The 18,881-nt window shown below is 46.7% G+C and overlaps 1 protein-coding gene across 1 annotated transcript in view; it reads left to right on the forward strand.

Moving 5' to 3' along the window:
- Positions 1-18,881, forward strand: part of LOC121284135 (piwi-like protein 4) — an 84,249-nt gene that overhangs the window by 34,613 nt on the left and 30,755 nt on the right. The window contains exons 8-11 of the mRNA XM_041199308.1: positions 2,837-2,963; positions 4,840-4,957; positions 10,328-10,439; positions 12,745-12,929. Coding sequence (XP_041055242.1) covers positions 2,837-2,963; positions 4,840-4,957; positions 10,328-10,439; positions 12,745-12,929 — 542 coding nt within the window. The remainder of the gene's footprint in view (positions 1-2,836; positions 2,964-4,839; positions 4,958-10,327; positions 10,440-12,744; positions 12,930-18,881) is intronic.

Here is an 18,881-nt window from a genome sequence, read left to right on the forward strand (position 1 = left end):
TCGAGGTCTTGCTGCATTTGGACATGGACTGCTTCAGTATCTGAGGAGTTGCGAATGGTTCTGAACATTGTGCAATCATCAGCGAACATCCCCACTTCTGACCCTATGATGGAAGGAAGGTCATTGATGAAACAGCTGAAGATGGTTGGGCCTAGGACATTACCCTGAGGAACTCCTGCAGTGAAGTCGTGGAGCTGAGAAGACTGACCTCCAACAATCAACCATCTTCCTTGGTGCTAGGTATGACTCCAACCAGTGAAGCGTTTTCCCCCTGATTCCCATTGACTTCAGTTTTGCTATGGTTCATTGATGCCACTCTCGGTCAAATGCTGCCTTGATGTCAAGGACAGTCACTCTCACCTCACCTCAGGAATTCAACTCTTTTGTCCATGTTTGAACCAAGGCTGTAATGAGGTCAGGAGCTGAGTGGCCCTGGCGGCACCCAAACTAGGTGTCAGTGAGCAGGTTACTGCTAAGCAAGTGCCACTTCCACTTAATAGCACTGTTGATAACCCCTTCCAATGCTTTACCGATGATTGAGAGTAGACTGATGGGCGGTAATTGGCCAGTTTGGATTTGTCTGCCTTTTTGGGTACAGAATATACCTGGGCAATTTTCCACATAGCCGGGTAGATGCCAGTGTTGTGGCTGTACTGGAACAGCTTGGCTAGGGGCGCGGCAATTCTGGGGCACAAGTCTTCAGTACTATTGCCGGAATATTGTCAGGGCCCATAGCCTTTGCAGTATCCAGTTCGTTCAGCTGTTTCTTGGTATCACATGGAGTGGAGCGAATTGAATTGGCTGAAGACTGGCATCTGTGATGCTGGAGACCTCCGGAGGAGGCCGAGATGGATCATCCACTTAGCACTTCTGGCTGAGGATTGTAGCAAATGCTTCAGCCTTATCTTCAGCCAAGGTTTTACAAAACGTAGGCCTATGCGAAGGCTGAGACCCCTAGCAAGGTTTTTTTTTGGGGAGGTGGGTTTGGTGTGGAGCAGGGAGCATGTTTGGCAGGTAGGTGGCAGGCTGATAGCAGTCTTTAGTGCAGCCAGGATAAACTCTGCTGCTCCTCTGATTCGTGAAAATACTGAACATTTTCCACATTTTCGGACCTGCTTTAAGCAACCTTCAATGATCCCATGAAAGTAGTCACTGCTTAGGCAGCTGAAGACTGGGAAATACCAGTCATAACTTATGCTTCTGAAACTCTGACAAATTTACGAGTCTGGGGCTAAACGGGGCTTATGCTCATTTCAGGTGTCCATAAGGCATCTGTGCTGCCAATTCAGCAATATGTGCCTGTTTTAGACACTTTTTCGATTCAGACACATTTTCAATTCACTTGACATGATTTTAGTGTTTGAAGTATGTCCTCCTTGTGGTTTTTTTCATCATAGATTATTCTTGTGTTTGTTTCGGCATTAGTTTAATTGGTATTTCTTGAGATAGTAAATGAGTTGAGTTTATACAGATATCAAATTCTTTTTCGCCCCAAGAGCTATATCTGACTCCTTCTTGAAAACATACAATGTTTTGGCTTCAACTACTTTCTGCGGTAGCGAATTCCACAGGCTCACCACTCTCTGGGTGAAGAAATTTCTCCTCATCTCAGTCCTAAATGGTCTACCCCGTATCCTCAGACTGTGACCCCTGGTTCTGGATTCCCCCACCTTCAGAAACATCCTTCCTGCATCTACCCTGTCTAGTCCTGTTAGAATTTTAAAGGTTTCTATGAGATCCCTCCCTCATTCTTTTGAACTCCAGCGAATATAATCCTAACCGACTCAATCTCTCCTCATATGTCAGTCCTGGTAAATCAGTCTGGTAAACCTTTGCTGCTCTCCCTCTATAGCAACAACATCCTTCCTTCCTCAGATAAGGAGACCAAAACTGCACACAGTATTCCAGGCGTGGTCTCACCAGGGCCCTGTATAATTGCAGTAAGACATCCCTGCTCCTGTACTCGAATCCTCTCGCTATGAAGGCCAACATACCATTTGTCTTGTTTACCGCCTGCTGCACCTGCATGCTTACCTTCAGCGACTGGTGTTTGAGGACACCCAGGTCTCGTTGCACATTCCCCTCTCTCAATTTATAGCCATTCAGATAATCTGCCTTTCTGTTTTTGCTACCTCACATTTATTCACATTATACTGCATCTGCCATGCATTTGCCCACACACTCAGCTTGTCCAAATCACCCTGAAGCATCTCTGCATCCTCCTCACAGCTCACCTTCCCATCCAGCTTTGTGTCATCTGCAAATTTGGAGCTATTACATTTAGTTCCCTCATCTAAATCATTAATATATATTGTGAATAGCTGGGGTCCCAGCACCGATCCCTGCGGTACCCCACTAGTCACTGCCTGCCATTCGGAAAAAGACCTGTTTACTCCTACTCTTTGTTTCCTGTCTGCTAACCAGTTTTCTATCCATCTCAGTACACTACCTCCAATCCCATGTGCTTTAATTTTACACGCTAATGTCTTATGTGGGACTTTTCCGAAAACCTTCTGGAAGTCCAAATAAACCACATCCACTGGCTCCCCTTCATCAACTCTACTAGTTACATTCTCGAAAAATTCCAGTAGATTTGTCAAGCATGATTTCCCTTTCGTAAATCCATGCTGACTCTGTCCGATTCTGCCACTGTTTTCCAAGTGCTCAGCTGTTAAATCTTTTATAGTGGAGTCTAGAAATCTCCCCACGAATGACATCAGGCTGACTGGTCTATAATTCCCTGTTTTCTCTCTGTCTCCCTTTTTAAGCCTTTACAAGTTTATTTTGGCACTGAATATATTTTGTTTAATAGCATCTTTAATTTTTATCTACACAGCAATATGATGTTTCCATCACTGATCTGAATCAGCCAATGCTGGTCAGCCAGTTAAAAAGTAAACATTATGTCAAAGATGTGGCTCCACGTATAGCTCACCTCATTCCAGAATTCTGCTTCCTCACAGGTAATGAAAGATTTCTAGCCAATTGGCAATTCTTTACATGAATGCTGAGAATATACTTATTAGCCTGATTCTGCCATTGGTTGTCTAGTTTTAAGCTGATCAGTTTACGTTTGGGCTGGCCAACTGTCCATCTTCATAACTGAAAAGCAGATGAGACGAATTTGCTTACTTTATTGTGTTGTATTATTTGGGAAGTTAAGCTCTATTCTTGAAAATTGTAGCTAATAAAAACAGTTTATACTTATATAGCAACTTTAAGACATTTTATATTGAAGTGCTTTGCAGGAGCAAATAAAATAATATATGACACTGAGCCACGTAAGAGGATATTAGATTTGATGACCTAAGAGTTTGGTCACAGAGGTTGGTTTGAAGGAGTGACTTAAAGGAGAAAAGTAAGGTGAGGAAGGAATTCTAGAGCTTTGGACCAAGGCAACAGAAGCCACAGCCACCAGTGGTGGAGAGATTACAATTGGGGATGCTCAATTGGAGGAGAGTAGATATCTCAGATGGTTGAGGGGCTGGAGGAGATTATGGAGCTAGGGAGGGGTGAGGCCATGGAGAGACTTAAAAACAAGGATGAGAATTTTAAAATCAAGTTGTTGTTTGACCAGGAGTCAGGGATGTCACAGGGATGACACAGGATGGCAGGTAAAAGGGATTTGGTGTGAGTTAGGATATGGTCAGCAGAGTTTTCGATGACCTCAAGTTTACTGAGGGTTTAATGTGGGATACCAGTGAGGAATGTGTTGGAATAATCAAGTCTAGAGGTAACAAAGGCATGAATGAGGATTTCAGCAACAGATGAGTTGAGGCAGGGACAAAGTCAAGAGCTGTTATGGAAACAAGTGAATAAGTTGAGTATTAGTGAGTAATACAAATAATTGAGCTAGACATAACACGAAATGACAGTTGACACTTTCTAACTCTAAAACATTGGGAACTAATGTGATTACTGAATATGTGTGAGGAGCATGTGGAATCATGTACAAAAGATTAGTAGAGCTATAGATAGATTCAGCATTACTGTTGGCCAGTAGCTTTCAGAATTGCCATTATCACACCATCCTCAAAATTCCACTCGCTGTACCTTCTGTATTTGAAATTTATCACTCCCAATGCATCAAATTTAAAATTCTCATCCTTGTGTTTAAATCCTTCCATGGTCTGTCTTCTCCCTATCTTTGTAACCTTCTCCAGCCCTAAGTGGAGGAGTTCTCAAGGTACCATGGGAAATTACAAAGCCTTGGAGAAGTTCTTGCCAGCTAAGAAGTAGTATCACTCCTTTTTGCGCCAATGTTAATCTGTTCTAGAGGGAATCAATTTTCTGTTTAAAAAAATACTGCATTTGGAGTCAAAGAGAAAGAGGACTCAATTGATTATAAGGCCCTAATAAGTCCTCCACTTCCACCCTTTACGCTGCTCAGATTTTGCAGGATGATGTCAGGATGAGTGCTCCTGATGAACTGCTAGCCTTTTCTGTCCATGCATATGACCCTGTCTCTGAGATTTGGGAGAGAGCCTGTTTCTCTCCACTTGAGCTGATTTGGGGCCTGCTCTACCATCCTTCTGTTGGCTGAGTAGCCCTACGAGAATTTTGGAGCCATGGTCTTTATGTTCACACTTAATGGACAAAAAGATTAATATTTCACCAGACTTTTAATATTGTCTGCAATTTGTTTCATGGTTTCTTGGGATCAGGTGGCTTTAGTATGGCTGTCAGGCTAATCATGGTGCCCCCACCATTTGGAGTGGAGCAGATTCCCCATGATTGATGTCATTGGAATAACCTACAGTGAAGTGAAATTCTAATTGACATTCATTTCACTCATACAAATATCCATATTGATTAATTTTGCCAAACATTTTTCCACAGGGCTAAGTAACCAGGCCCGCTCTGATTTTCGTATAATGAAGGATCTGGCTGCAGAAACACAGCTGACTCCTGAAAAAAGGCAGCAGCGACTTCATGAACTGATTGATAATATTCAGAGGTAAAGAAAATGGTTTATAGGACAAATGTTTACCTTCATTTTTAAATGTAAATTTGGAAAAACAGCAGCTAAATAGTATTTTGTGGATTGATCTGTTGTCATGGATGTTAACATGGAAGAAGGTGAGGTATATTAGCCCTAGGAATAGAACACCTCAATTTTAGGGATTCGGTGAAAGCAATGTGCACTTTCAGATCAGTCTTAACACAGTTACATGTTGTGTAAACTTTCTTTACTCATCCACAATCATATAGTCAGCCCCAAACTCAAGAGAATCTCCAAATGCACTAGTTGATATTTACTTAGTCCTACAGCAACGAATAAAGATTTGTGCATTGGAATGTACAATTTCAATATGATGACATAATTATAATTTTACTTCTAATGTTACCAATTAGACGGCTAGTTGAGTTTTCACCTGGTGATTCATAGTTTACAAGTGAGTACAAGCACCCTGATGAAAGGCGAGCGACCTGAAATATTGACTCTGTTTGTCTCTTCATAGATGCTGACCTGCTGATTATATCCAGCGGTTCCTGTTTTTATTTCTGCTCTTACACAGTTAAAAGTGGAGCTCCCTTTGGGGTGGGTGGGGAGGTGGGGGTCGTCATGGGCTCCAAGGCCCAGAAATCATTGGACAAAACCACCTCAGCAGTCAGGGCAGCCTGTCTCTACCTTTGCTGAAGCCACAAGGGATGCAACACATTGAAGTAGGAGGTAAAGTAAGAGAAAACAATTATAACTCACCAAGGATATGCAGAAGGTGTTTGAAAAAGTGTTATGTTGATAAGTTTAACTTTGTTATCATGGTTACATTTTTGCATGCTGTGCAGGAACTTAAGTTTTAATTTTTTTGTGATGAATGTGGAACCATGGTCAGAGTTTTACAATAACCCTCCCCCCCGCCCCACTCCCAGTGGGCTGGCAGGTGGGTGGAATGGGCATAAAATTGGGTGGCATGGCAGGCTGCACCATGCCTGTCACCTGCCTAATTCACTGGAAGCTCCTGGACCATTTGAGCGAGGGTGGTGGTGGTGGGGTTGGTGGGGGAGGGGTGGTGGTGGGGGAGGTGGGGCGGGGGGGGGGATTGGGGTGTGTGTGTGTGTGTGCGTGCGTGCGCGTGTGTGTGTGTGTGGTATCCATGTCATGTGACAAGGTTGCTACTCAACCCTGGCAGCCTGACAGCATCTAGGGACTGCCACCTGTTCTGTGCTCAATGAAGGCTCCTCCAAAAAGTGATCCCTCCCACCACGTGTTCCCCCATTCTCCCCACCCAGCCCCCCAGCTATCCAATCACGCCTCTCACCCCTGGTCACTGGGGCCTCCCTGACTGGCCCCAGCACAACCAGCGTACTTAGCCCACCATCCGGCCTCCAGTGGTGCTCCTCTCTGGGGACTGGATGCAGTCTCAGCAATGGCCACTGCTCCTGGTCAAACTGCTGGGACTGGAGAGCTGATTGGCTGGCAGCTCTCACTAGTGGGACTTACAGAATCACCGCCCAGATGAAGGCAGAAACCACAACTCAAGTCAATTAATGGCCTGACGGCTGTACAATCGAGTCAGGAAACAGTTTTATAGTCTGCCTGATTTTATTTTTCTGGAAAGAAAATCGGGTGGGATACAAAATAGAGTGGTGATTGGCTGCTGCCCCTTTAGAATACGAACATACGAACTAGGAGCAGGAGTAGGCCACTTGGCCCCTCGAATCTTAGAGAATTACAGAATGATACAGCTCAGAAGGGAGCCATTCAGCTCATCACACCTATGTCAGCTCTTTGAAAGTATGATCTAGTTAGTCCCACCCTTCTGCCCTAGCACTACCACCAATGACAATGAGCTGCATTTTCCCAGCCCCAATCGGACCAGAACAGACCATAAGACATAGGAGCAGAAATTAGGCCATTCAGCCCATCGAGTCTGCTCCGCCATTCAATCATGGCTGATAGGTTTCTCAACCCCATTCTCCTGCCTTCTCCCCGTAACCTTTGATCCCCTTACCAATCAAGAACCTATCTATCTCGGTCTTAAATACACTCAATGACCTGGCCTCCACAGCCTTCTGTGGCAATGAATTCCATAGATTCACCACTCTCTGGCTAAAGAAGTTTCTCCTCATCTCTGTTCTAAAAGGTCTTCCCTTTACTCTGAGGCTGTGCCATCGGGTCCTAGTCTCTCCTACTAATGGAAACATCTTCTCCACGTACACTCTATCCAGGTCTTTCAGTATTCTGTAAGTTTCAATCAGATCCCCCCTCATCCTTCTAAACTCCATCGAGTATAGTCCCAGAGTCCTCACACATTCCTCATATGTTAAGCTTTTCATTCCTGGGATCGTTCTCGTGAACCTCCTCTGGATCCTCTCCAGGGCCAGCACATCCTTCCTGAGATACGGGGCCCAAAATTGCTCAAAACATTCTAAATGTGGTCTGACCATAGTCTTATAAAGCCTCAGCAGCACATCCCTGCTTTTGTATTCTAGTCCTCTCGAAATAAATGCCAACATTGCATTTGCCTTCCTTAAGAGAATCCTGGACTAGGACTCCCAAGTCCCTTTGCACTCCAGATTTCTGAATTCTCTCCCCATTTAGAAAATAGTCCATGCCTCTATTCTTCCTACCAAAGTGCATGACCTCACACTTCCCCATGTTGTATTCCATCTGCCACTTCTTTGCCCATTCTCCTAACCTGTCCAAATCTTCTGCAGCCTCCCCACCTCCTCAATACTACCTGTCCCTCCACCTATCTTTGTATCATCTGCAAACTTAGCCAGGATGCCCTCAGTTCCTCCATCTAGATCATTAATGTATAAAGTGAAAAGTTGTGGTCCCAACACTGATCTCTGTAGAACTCCACTAGTCACCGGCCGCCATCCTGAGGAGGACCCCCTTATCCTCACTCTCTGCCTCCTGCCAGACAGCCAATCTTCTATCCATGCTAATACCTTGCCTCTAACACCATGGGCTCTTATCTTACTGAGCAGCCTCCTGTGCGGCACCTTGTCAAAGGCCTTCTGGAAGTCCAAGTAGATAACGTCCATTGGCTCTCTTTTGTCTATCCTACTCGTTACCTCCTCAAAGAATTCTAACAGATTTGTCAGGCATGACCTCCCCTTGATGAAACCATGCTGACTTTGCCCGATTTTATCATGCACTTCCAAGTATTCTGAAATCTCATCCTTAATAATGGACTCTAAAATCTTACCAACGACCGAGGTCAGGCTAATCAGCCTGTAATTTCCAGTCTTTTGCCTCACTCCCTTCTTAAACAGGGGGGTTACATTAGCGATTTTCCAGTCCTGTGGGACCCTCCCTGACTCCAGTGATTCCTGAAAGATCACCACTAACGCCTCCACTTTCTCTTCAGCTATCTCCTTCAGAACTCTGGGGTGTAATCCGTCTGGTCCAGGTGATTTATCCACCTTCAGACCTTTCAATTTTCCTAGCACCTTCTCCTTGGTAATGGCCACCATACTCACCTCTGCCCCCGGACTCTCTTGAACTTTGGGGATGCCACTCATGTCTTCCACTGTGAAGACTGACGCAAAGTACCTATTCAGTTCCTCCGTCATTTCTTTGTTCCCCACTACTACTTCTCCAGCATCATTTTCCAGCGGCCCAATGTCCACTTTTGCCTCTCTCTTACCCTTTATATATCTAAAAAAAACTCTTCCAATATTCTTTTATATTACTGGCTAGTTTACCCTCTTATTTAATCTTCTCCCTCCTTATTTCTTTTTTAGTTGTCCTCTGTTGGTCTTTGTAGGCTTCCCAATCCCCTGGCTTCCCACTGCTCTTTGCCGCATTGTATGCTTTCTCTTTAGCTTTTATGTTGTCCCTGACTTCCCTTGTCAGCCATGGTTGCCTCGTCCTTCCTTTAGTGTGCTTCTTCTTCCTAGGGATGAATTTTTGTCGTGTCTCCCAAATTACTCCCAGAAACTCCTGCCACTGCTGTTCCACTGTCTTTCCTGCTAGGCTCATCTCCCAGTCAATTCTGGCCAGCTCCTCCCTCATGCCTCTGTAGTTACCTTTATTCAACTGTAATACCGTTACCTCTGATTCCAGCTTTTTCCTCTCAAATTGCAAATATTACAGTCAATTCCTCCTAAGGGTTCCTTCACCTTAAGCTCCCTTATCAAACCTGGAACAGAGATAGGCAAGTGAAAAAAAATGGCCGGAAGTCCCATCTTCGTTACCACCCTTCCCGTTGTTCCCAAAGGTGGGACACAGCGTGGACCTCTGAACTCACCTGCGCCAATTATCAGACCAGTTAAACCCGTTGGAGCTTATTAAAAGCCTGTCTCCCACAACTTTTTGGATTTTCCTGGAGGTGGCCAGAATTTAGCAGCTGTCTGTGTTAGACCAGTTGCATGGAGGTGAGCATCATGTCTGGGGTGAATGATGGAGGTGGGAAGAGATTAAAAAGGTAAATAAAACTCCTTTTGAAAGTTTAAATGGCTTAATCCTTTAAAGTTAAAGTTGCAGCAGTGCAACACAGATTGGAGAAGGAACCAGAGTTAAGAACTCTGCCAGTTTAGGGGAACCTCACCCTCCTGGCATTGCCAAGCATTGTGTGGGCATCAGTGCAACTGAAAAAGGTGCTTGGACTCCATCCCAGCATCACGAAGGCTGGAGCTGGAAATGTGTGCTTCACCCTCAGAAATCGAGGCCATTGAAGGTGAGGAGCAACAGCCTGCATAGGAAGGACAGGGTGCTGGGCATCAGGAGGCCAGAAGAGAGGGGCAAGGGATATGAAGGAAAAGGAGACACTATCCTGAGCACAGGATCTATGGGCAGAAGCAAAGAGCCCTGTACTTGACTGAGAACCGCGCTGAAGAAGATTGTGACACTGTAGGCAGATGATCACAGATATCTGTGAGCTCATTAGCTGTGGACCTCTGTAGCATCTCACAGGCAGCTGCACTTTGGTGCATCACCTAAGTGACAGATGCCCTCTTTACCGGTGATGACATGGCATCTTCCTGCCGCCCTCTGGGAAGAGGACCTCTTTCCTCTTCCTTATGGGTGCCAGGCCTCCGCCTCCAATGTGCCATCTTGAGTCCCTGTGCTGCAGTGACAGGCTTTGGCACAAACTCTCTCCCTCAGGACAACCAGCAACCTCTGCTGGCTGCCTTGGGTGTTTGAAACTTGCCAAAACTCACTGTAATTGGACAGGAAACTCATCACCAATCAATTAAGGGCTTAACAGGGAAAATCTGATACTCAAGTCAGTTTCCCACTGGAGGCAGATTTTTCACACAAAAACAGTCCTGGCTCCTGTTTCTAATCCCCAAGGGGAAATTCCAGCCCAACTTGACTACTTAAGGGCAGATGCATAATGAAAGAATAACATTCTGACAATGCCCTTTACAGAAATACAGTAGCACGGACTGAGTTGGAAGGATGGGGATTACGTCTTGATGAGCAGATCTCATTGGTAGGCCGTGTCCTACAGACTGAGAAAATTCATATGTTTGATCATTCTGTGAGTATCCATCACCTTCTGTTAACGTAACAAGATTTTGCTTCCAAAAACATCATCGTGCTGAGTTGTGTCATTCAGCTTGTGTTTCAGAGGATTATTCAATTCATAAAAAATGCAATTTATCTGTAATGATCACACTTTATTTTTAAAGTTTGATGTCCTGTGTTTTCTGTAAACAATATCCTTAATAACTGCATTTTATGTCAAAGCATTAAGGCAAGAGAGTTGGAATTACTGTTTGAGATGTTACCCTATGATACTTTTGGGCACTCAAATCAAATTCCTTTCTCCATTATTATGATCACTATGACCTTGTTGTTGCTGAGAGGGTGATAATCACTGGATTATTGCCCAAGCAATGTGCAAATTAACATAGAGACAGACAGATCAGGGAAGTTAACAGTTTAAGGGCTGATGTGGGATAAAGGGCTTGGGCTTCCTTTTCATTGGTCACTGACACCACTGACAGGAAGGAGCTGTACTGATGAGACGGGCTTCACCTGAACCAGAATGGGACCAGTCCCATCAGAAAGGATAAATAGGAAGGAGGCAAAGGCTTTAAACTAGTTAGATAGGGGAAGAAATCTACAAAAAAAATGAAACAAGTTTAAATGTGAATGAAATAGAGAAGGAGAGCATAGTGCAGACAAAAAGGAGGACATAAGTGGCCAGGTAATAAACAGTTCTAGAACAGGAGTGTAAAATGATAGTTAAAAATAAAGTAGCCCTTCTGGTTTTTAGATCTCTCTCCTTTGACTAGGGGATCCACGGGCCAGATGCATACACTTTGGCAATCCCCTTATCTTGGGAAAGCTATATGCCCCCTCATCCTGCATCTCCATATTGAGGATGAAAACAATGGGCAGGGTCTTCCTATTGAGGCCATTGAAAAAGTAATTAAGGTCGTTAGTGGACCTGCATGTCTAACCTTAAGGTTGACGGGCAGGCTTGGAGTGCTGGCGGGCTTCGGAAAAAGCATAAAACCTCATCCACGGGCGGGATGAGGTTTCATGAGGGTTTTAAAATATTTTAGAAAGGTTTCAATAAAACTTACGGATATACTCATATGTGACTCGTGACAGTGTCTTCCTGGTGGACGTCTCGCTGGCTGGGCCTTAATTGACCCATCCACGATCGGGGGCGCACCCGCTGCTGCACTTCCCCGCCCCCCCCCCCCCAACGGGGGGAAAATTTTTCCCAATGTGTTCCCCGTACCTTGTGCAGACTTGACTTACCAAATCATGTTGCCCCCTTGAATGTAAGCAGCAGCTCTCCAAAACTTCTCCAAACACAATCCACAGCACTTTCATAAACTTTAACTAAACATAAGTAAGTCAAAAGAACCTGCCCTGCAAATTGGTGGCTAACCTTTTAAATGAAGCTATTTGGGGAGGTCTCTTGTGCTACTGAATGCATGTTCAGCTGTGATTCGCGCAGGCATTCAGTGGATATGCACAGAACAAGTTGGTGAAACAAGCATCAAATCAAATGGAACAGGTATTTGACATCATGATACCATCTCTTCTAACACTTCCAGCATATGCACGCCACACACGTGCCAACAAACTTCACAGCCTGTGGTGCCGTACGGGCTGCTCTGATACCGGCCTGCAGGGTGTTGTGTGATTTTAGATCATCCGGGCTTCTGTATTGCTGGCCTGAATGTTGCTATGGAGCCCAATTTTGTGGGCAGAGACAGTGGGCTGAATCTTCCGTGTGGGGGCGGGCCCAACACTCCAACGCGTACGATGATGCGTGATAGCATGAGGCTTGCATCCCAAATAGCGATCCCAAATCGCTATTTCGTTCTGGCGTGTGCCAGCCATACTGTCAACGCCCTATTAAGGCCACTAAAAAAGTAATTAAACTTGTTAACAATGCTGCCCATCCAACATAAGGTTAGCGGGCAGGCGAAGAGTCCAAGCGGCCTTCGCGTTTTTCAGGAAACCTCATCCACGGGTGCGATGAGGTTTCCAGAAGCTTTTAAAAAATAATTAAATAAATTTTCCAAACTTCACAAATATGTCCCAGCTCGTGTGACACTGTCACACGAGGGGACATTTTTAAATAAATGTTTACTTTATTTATTAAAATGTTTTGTAACTCATTTAATCTCCCTGAGACAGCTCCGAGCCTCAGAGATTGCTGCACTGAAGGATGGGAGGAGGCTCAAGTGGAGCATAAACACTTACATGGACTCATTAGGCCAAGTGACCTGTTTCTGTGCCATATATTCTATAATTTTAATAAAAGGTATAAAGCCATTTAATTTAAACCATTTGTCCTTTTTATTTCCCACCTCCAGTGCCAGCCAATGTCACCAGTAGACTGGTCCAGGGAGACTCGAAACTCCAGGATTATTGGCAGTCAGCCACTTCAAGACTGGCTGATGCTTTTCGGTCAAAGAAATTGTGAAACTGCTGGGAAGCTTTTGGCATGCCTTAAAAAAGTGGGACCACCAATGGGTTTTTCAGTTGAGAATCCAAAAATGTAAGTCCAAAACAACAGTGAATAATATACTTCAACTTTGACACTATTTATTGTTACATAATCAAAGGGAAGGTTCATTCTAGGAGTAAACATTGCTGGGGCAAAATGTTGTACATTGGAAATGTTTCCAACAAGAATACAAATAATTGTCATGTTGCTTCAGTCAACATGTTCATTTAATATTCAAGGTTACCAACATGAATGACTCTTTGTCCTGCAGTAGACAGTAAAATATTGAGAACAGGTTGCTAATATGAGTTCTGATATTCTGAACACATATGATAAAAAGCACAGAAACAGGCCATTCGGCTAACAAGACAGTGCCGGTTTTATGTTCTACTTGAGCCTCCTCTCAACTTTCCTCATCTAACTATCAGCCCTCGATTCCTTTCTCCCTTAAATGCATCCATACAATTTGCTTCAACCACTCCCTGTTCCATGCTCACATCTCTTTGGGTAAAGCAGTTCCTTCTAATTTCTCTATATTTCTTGGTGACTATTTTATATTGATGGCCTCTTGTTCTCCCCCACAAGTAGAAGCATTCTCTCTGTATCCTCTCTATCAAAACCTTTCATAATTTTAAAGACTTCTATTAACCCCTCAGCCTTCTTTTTTTAGAAGAAAAGAGATCCAGTCTGTTAATGCTCTCATAATAAGTATTGCCCCCCCCGCCCCCCATACCCCCTGATTCTTGGTATCACCCTTGTGAATTTTTTTACACCCTCTTCAGCACCACTATGAGCAGAATTTTCTGCTTGACGTGTGGGGTGTGGGCCCCGCATGTCAGCATGCGCCATCATGATATTTCGCTGGGCGGGCGTGCGATGAAGTTTGATTAATTAATGGGCTAGTTAAGGCCCTTAAATCGTCAATTGGTGGTGATTTTCAGGCGCCCGTGCGATCTTCGGGTTGGCGCACAGGCACAACAGGCAGGCGGGTAAGAGACTTTTTAATAAAACTCATCCATTGATGGGATAAGAGGGCTCAGTGGGGTTGTCAATCTGGTCTGTGAAGTATTTATTGCTGAAAGTTTTTTAAACTTGCCTGTGTGATCTGTAGCAGTTCAGACTTAATTTCTGTGTACTTTGAACCTTCAGGTCAGCACCCTGCAGTCAGGAATCTTTATCAGGCCTGTAGGTTTCCGGAGGCCTCCATTTAGCCTGGGTATGTGTTCTCAGATGTCCACTGGAGGCAGCTACTCTGAGGAGGAAGGGAGGGCTAGAATAAGGAGGAGGCCAGGAATGCACATTCAACCTCCGGGGAGCTCATGTTTGGGAGGACAGGAGCATGTACAAGGGGTGCAGGGCCAAGAGGTAGTGCAAAGTGGAAGGGGCCGCTGATGACACCACTATCCTGCTGCCAGGGTTTACAGGTGGCGAAGCAGCTACCTCAATATGTCTGAGGTGCAGTGCCGAAGGAGGCTCCGTCTCTCAAGGGAGACAGTCAGCTATATCTGTCAGATGATTGGCCCTGAGATCTCTCCTAACTGTGTGGGTGGACACCCCATGCCAGCGGCTCTGAAGCTCACAGTTGCCCTCCACTTCTATGCCTCTGGCTTCTTCCAGGGGTTGGTAGGTGATCTTTGTGGTGTCTCCCAATCAGCTGTGCACAGTTGTGTCAAGCAGGTTACAGACGCTCTGTTCAGATGGGCATTGACCTTCACCTACTTCTGCTAGGACAAGACAAGCCAGACATAGTGAGCCAGAGGCTTTGCAGCGATTGTTGGCTTCTCCTGCATCCAGGGTGCTATAGACTGCACACATGTGGCCATCAAGGTGCCAGCAGGTGACCCCAGTGTCTTTGTGAACAAGAAGGGCTTCCACTCCATGAACATGCAGATAGCGTGTGATCACAGGATGCTGATTCTACAAGTCTGTGCAAGGTACCCAGGCAGCTCCCACGATGCCTACATCCTCAGACACTTGCAGGTGCCAGGGCCCTTCAGTGCTCCAGCCTGGCTGGATGAATGGTTGGTGGGTGACAAGGGCTATCTCCTCAAAAGGTGGCTTATGATGCCTCTCCGCCATCCAATGTCAGAAGCTGAGCAGCGGTACAATAAGAGCCACACCTCCACAAGGGCTGTGGTGGAGAGAACCATTGGTCTTCTCAAGATGCGCTTCTGATGCCTGGACCACTCAGGGGGAGCACTCCAGTACCCCCCAGATCATGTGTCACTGATAGTGGTTGCACGCTGCACTCTCCACAACCTTGCGCTGGAAAGGGGGGATGGAGTGGATGATGAAGACGTTGTTGCAGTGGATGCAGCTGTACATGATGAGTCCAGCAGTGATTCTGAGGATGAGGAAGCACAGGGGAATGATGAGGGGCTAAACGCTGACCCGGGACTACACCAAGGAGGGACATCCGGGAGACTTTAATCCAAAGAACTTTCAGCTAGCTCAACACAAATGGATCAGCAGGACCGGCCTTCCCTGGCGCTTCCATACTCGGCACCTAAGTGCTAAATCTGCCAGATCATGAACTGCAACTAAGGGCTTTTGGCATAAACCTCAATGTCCACTCAAACACTCATGACACGTATGTAGAAAATACAAATGCAGAACAAAGGAGCCACCCTCAGCCACGGTAACACATCTGGTTTTAATTTTCACCATCATAAGGTCACACAAAGTCAAAACAAAATGTTTTCCAAGCATAAACAAATAATAATTCCCTAATCTAGGGCCAACACAAAAACACCAGTGAGAAACCTGTGTGTACCTAAGGTGCCTTATGCTTTAGTTTATGGGTGCTACGTCTTGGTGCTGCACCATCGCTCGGAGTGGCATCTGAGATAGCCTGCTGTCCTGTTGGCCTTGATGACCTTGGCAGATGTCCTCTGACCCATGGAGCCTGTTCTGGCCCCACTTGGGAGGGATCTGCCAGGTCCACAGCTGGCATCTCCCCAGTCGTCACAGCCGCACCCGATTAAGCGGTCACTGGGAGAGGGGCGGAACAGCTGTTGCCCTCATCTGGAGCGCGGTGAAAGGAGCCCGCAAATACGACAGGCAGCTGCTCTGCCGACATGAGGTCGCCCTGGACCTCCCTGCTCACCGTGGATGGATGGGCAACGAGCTGGGGAGCTTGAAGCCCACACCATCTCCCACATTGGCACTGACCAGCTGTGGCGACTGGTGCTGTGAGGGCTTGCAGGTCCGAGTGTAACCTCAGGGGGACCTGACTGTTCTCTTGGAGATGCCTCTCCATGAGAGTTGCCACTCTCTCCATGGAGGAAACATGATGCTCTGCCATGAGGCTTATTGAATCAGTGATGCTCCGCATGGACTCCTGCAGCATGGAGACCAAGCGAGGCACAGCCTCATGTATCACTCCCAGATGCTCCCGCACAACCGGCTGCATTTCCTGTGTCACGGACGACTCCAGAAGCACATCATCAGGCACCGACTGAGCATGTGCCTGGTTCCCCACAGTCCTCCGATTGCTGGAGGCATCGACGCTCTCTGTCTCTGCCAGCTCCTCCAGCGATTTTGAAGAGCCCTCTCCACTGTGCCCCAAGACACTAGCCGATGTTCCAATACCTACCAAGGTGCTCGTATCTGTGCTGGTGCCTGCCTCGCAGAAATGGTGTGACGCAGGTGACAGTTGAGGGCCCTCAGGTGTGAGAGGGGGCATCTGGAATTGCTCCTGGCGGACAGGCTCTGATGATGCTGAAATGAACAACAAGGACAGTGGATCAGTTAGCGTGCATACAGTGACACATTTCATCCCTTTCCCCTGGCTCATTATGCGTTCAACCTTCCAGAACCTATGGAGACGAATACTGGCGGGGTTGCAAATGATCAGGAGGATAGTCTTACATTACAGGTGGATACAGACAGGCTGGTCAGGTGGCCTAAGGAATGCCAAATGGAATGTTATGTGGATAAGTGTGAGGTGATGCACTTGGGCAGGAGAAACAAGGTACAGGAATACACGAGGAATGACAAGACCATGGAAAGTAAGGAGGGTCAGAGGGACCTTGCTGGGCATGTCAATAGGTCCCTGAAGGTAGTGGGACAGGTACATAAGGTGTTTAAGAAGGTAAATGCCATATTTTCCTTTATTAGCTGAAGAATAGAATATAGGAACAGGGAGCTCATGTTGCAAATGCAGAAAACGCTGCCTAGACCACAGCTATAGTTCTGTGTGCAGTTGTGAAATGCGCTTCTTGGGAGGGATGTGATTGGAGTGGAGAGAGTACAGAGGTTGTTGACCAGGATTCTGTCTGGGCTGGAGAGTTTGACTTATGAGGAGACGTAGCATAGACTGGGGTTATTTCCTCTGGAGCAGAGGAGATTAAGGAGTGACATTATTGAGGTTTATAACATTATGAGGGACATGGGTAGGGCCAACAGAAATAATTTTTCCCCTTAGCGGAGGGATCAGTAACCAGGTAGCATAGATTTAAAGTAAGGGGCATGAGGTTGACAGGTGAGGTGATGAGCAACTTTTGCACACAGAGGGTGTTGGGAATGTGGGACGCGCTGCCTGAAAGGGTGGTGGACGCAGAAACCCTCCTAACATGTAATAAGCATTTGGATGTGCAGTTGCGATGCCATGGCGCACAAGGTCACGGGGATAATGGTCGGAAATGGGATAAGGCGACTTTGGAAGGTGCTAGAGATGCGCATCCTCGAAGAGCTGAGGGACCTTTCTCTATGACCCACACCTCTGACTCTATCACTCTGTGACCGAGCAATGTTGCAACAATAACAAATTAAACAATCATCAGTGCTATGGATGGTGGGAGGACATTGCGGATCTCACTGTTGGCCTCAAATACCTGGCTGTTCCACCCCAACCTCACCGACACCAGTTGACCTGGGTGTATGGCGCCTCTCAAGATCTAGGGCCTCCTGTTCAAAGTGCCTTAACATCATGAAGCGAGCCTGGCTGCCTCCAGTCCACGAATGCTCAGATGCATTATGAGCATTCTTTTCCTGAAAAACAGAGCAGACCATTCATTGTGGCTAATCGCACAGGGACTCTGCACACGCACACCACACCCAACCCCAGTGGCCCAAATCAGGCCTCCAATGCCTCCTCTCCCCGCTACTGCTGATCAGTCACACAAAGATAGTACGCCTGCTCCCAACCCCCCCAACAGCCACCTTGGACACATTCTGCATACATCACTTTGGGAAACACACGGTCTTTGCTCCCATAGCAAGGAGGTGCAACTATGTGCAGCGTCGAGGGCAGCTGATGGCTCTTGGCCACGGCACATTGAGGCTCCCCTTCCACCATCTCATCATCGTGAATAGGGCATGTGTTGGAGTTATGAGTATGTGCCTAGCTGCATCTCTTGCAGGTTGCCCCCAGACCAACCATGTGTGACTAAGAGCAACACATAGTGCAGGGGAGAACTCATCTCCTCATGGCCCACTGAGGCGGATGTAAGCATGGGCATTATCTGCTTGCCCACCCAGCGTACGAGAAATGTCCAGCATGATTCAATGCAGTCACAACAGGAAGACTTGGGGGGTGGGAGGAGCCTCAAAGGCTAAGGCTACCTGCTGGATTAAATGCCCAACACCAACATGGTGCTCACCCTGCCAGAGCTCAACAAGTTGTTGAAGTGCTTACGACACTGGATCCAGGTGCGCTGCACTATGTCGTGGGAGCTCACCACCTCCGCCACCTCCTCCCAGGCACGTTTGGTCATGTGGGGGGGCCTCCTCCTCCCATCCTGGGGAATCAACACCTCCCGCTGTGCTGCCACCTCCTCGAGGAGGACTGCAAGGCAGTCATAAGAAAAGTGAGGGGCACATTGGCCCCCTGCTGGCCTACCCTGCAGCCTGCCCTGCTCCTGTGGCCTTCCTCCAGTGTGCCCTGTGGTCTGACCTGGACGTGACCATTGTGAGCAGCCGACAGGAGGCTGCCCGGCCTTCCTTTAAACAGACTGCTGGGTCGCCATTGGACCCGGCGGACTGTGCACACCCGCCACAGCC

Source organism: Carcharodon carcharias, chromosome 11 (genome assembly GCF_017639515.1).
Source record: "Carcharodon carcharias isolate sCarCar2 chromosome 11, sCarCar2.pri, whole genome shotgun sequence".
Classification (NCBI taxonomy): domain Eukaryota; kingdom Metazoa; phylum Chordata; class Chondrichthyes; order Lamniformes; family Lamnidae; genus Carcharodon; species Carcharodon carcharias.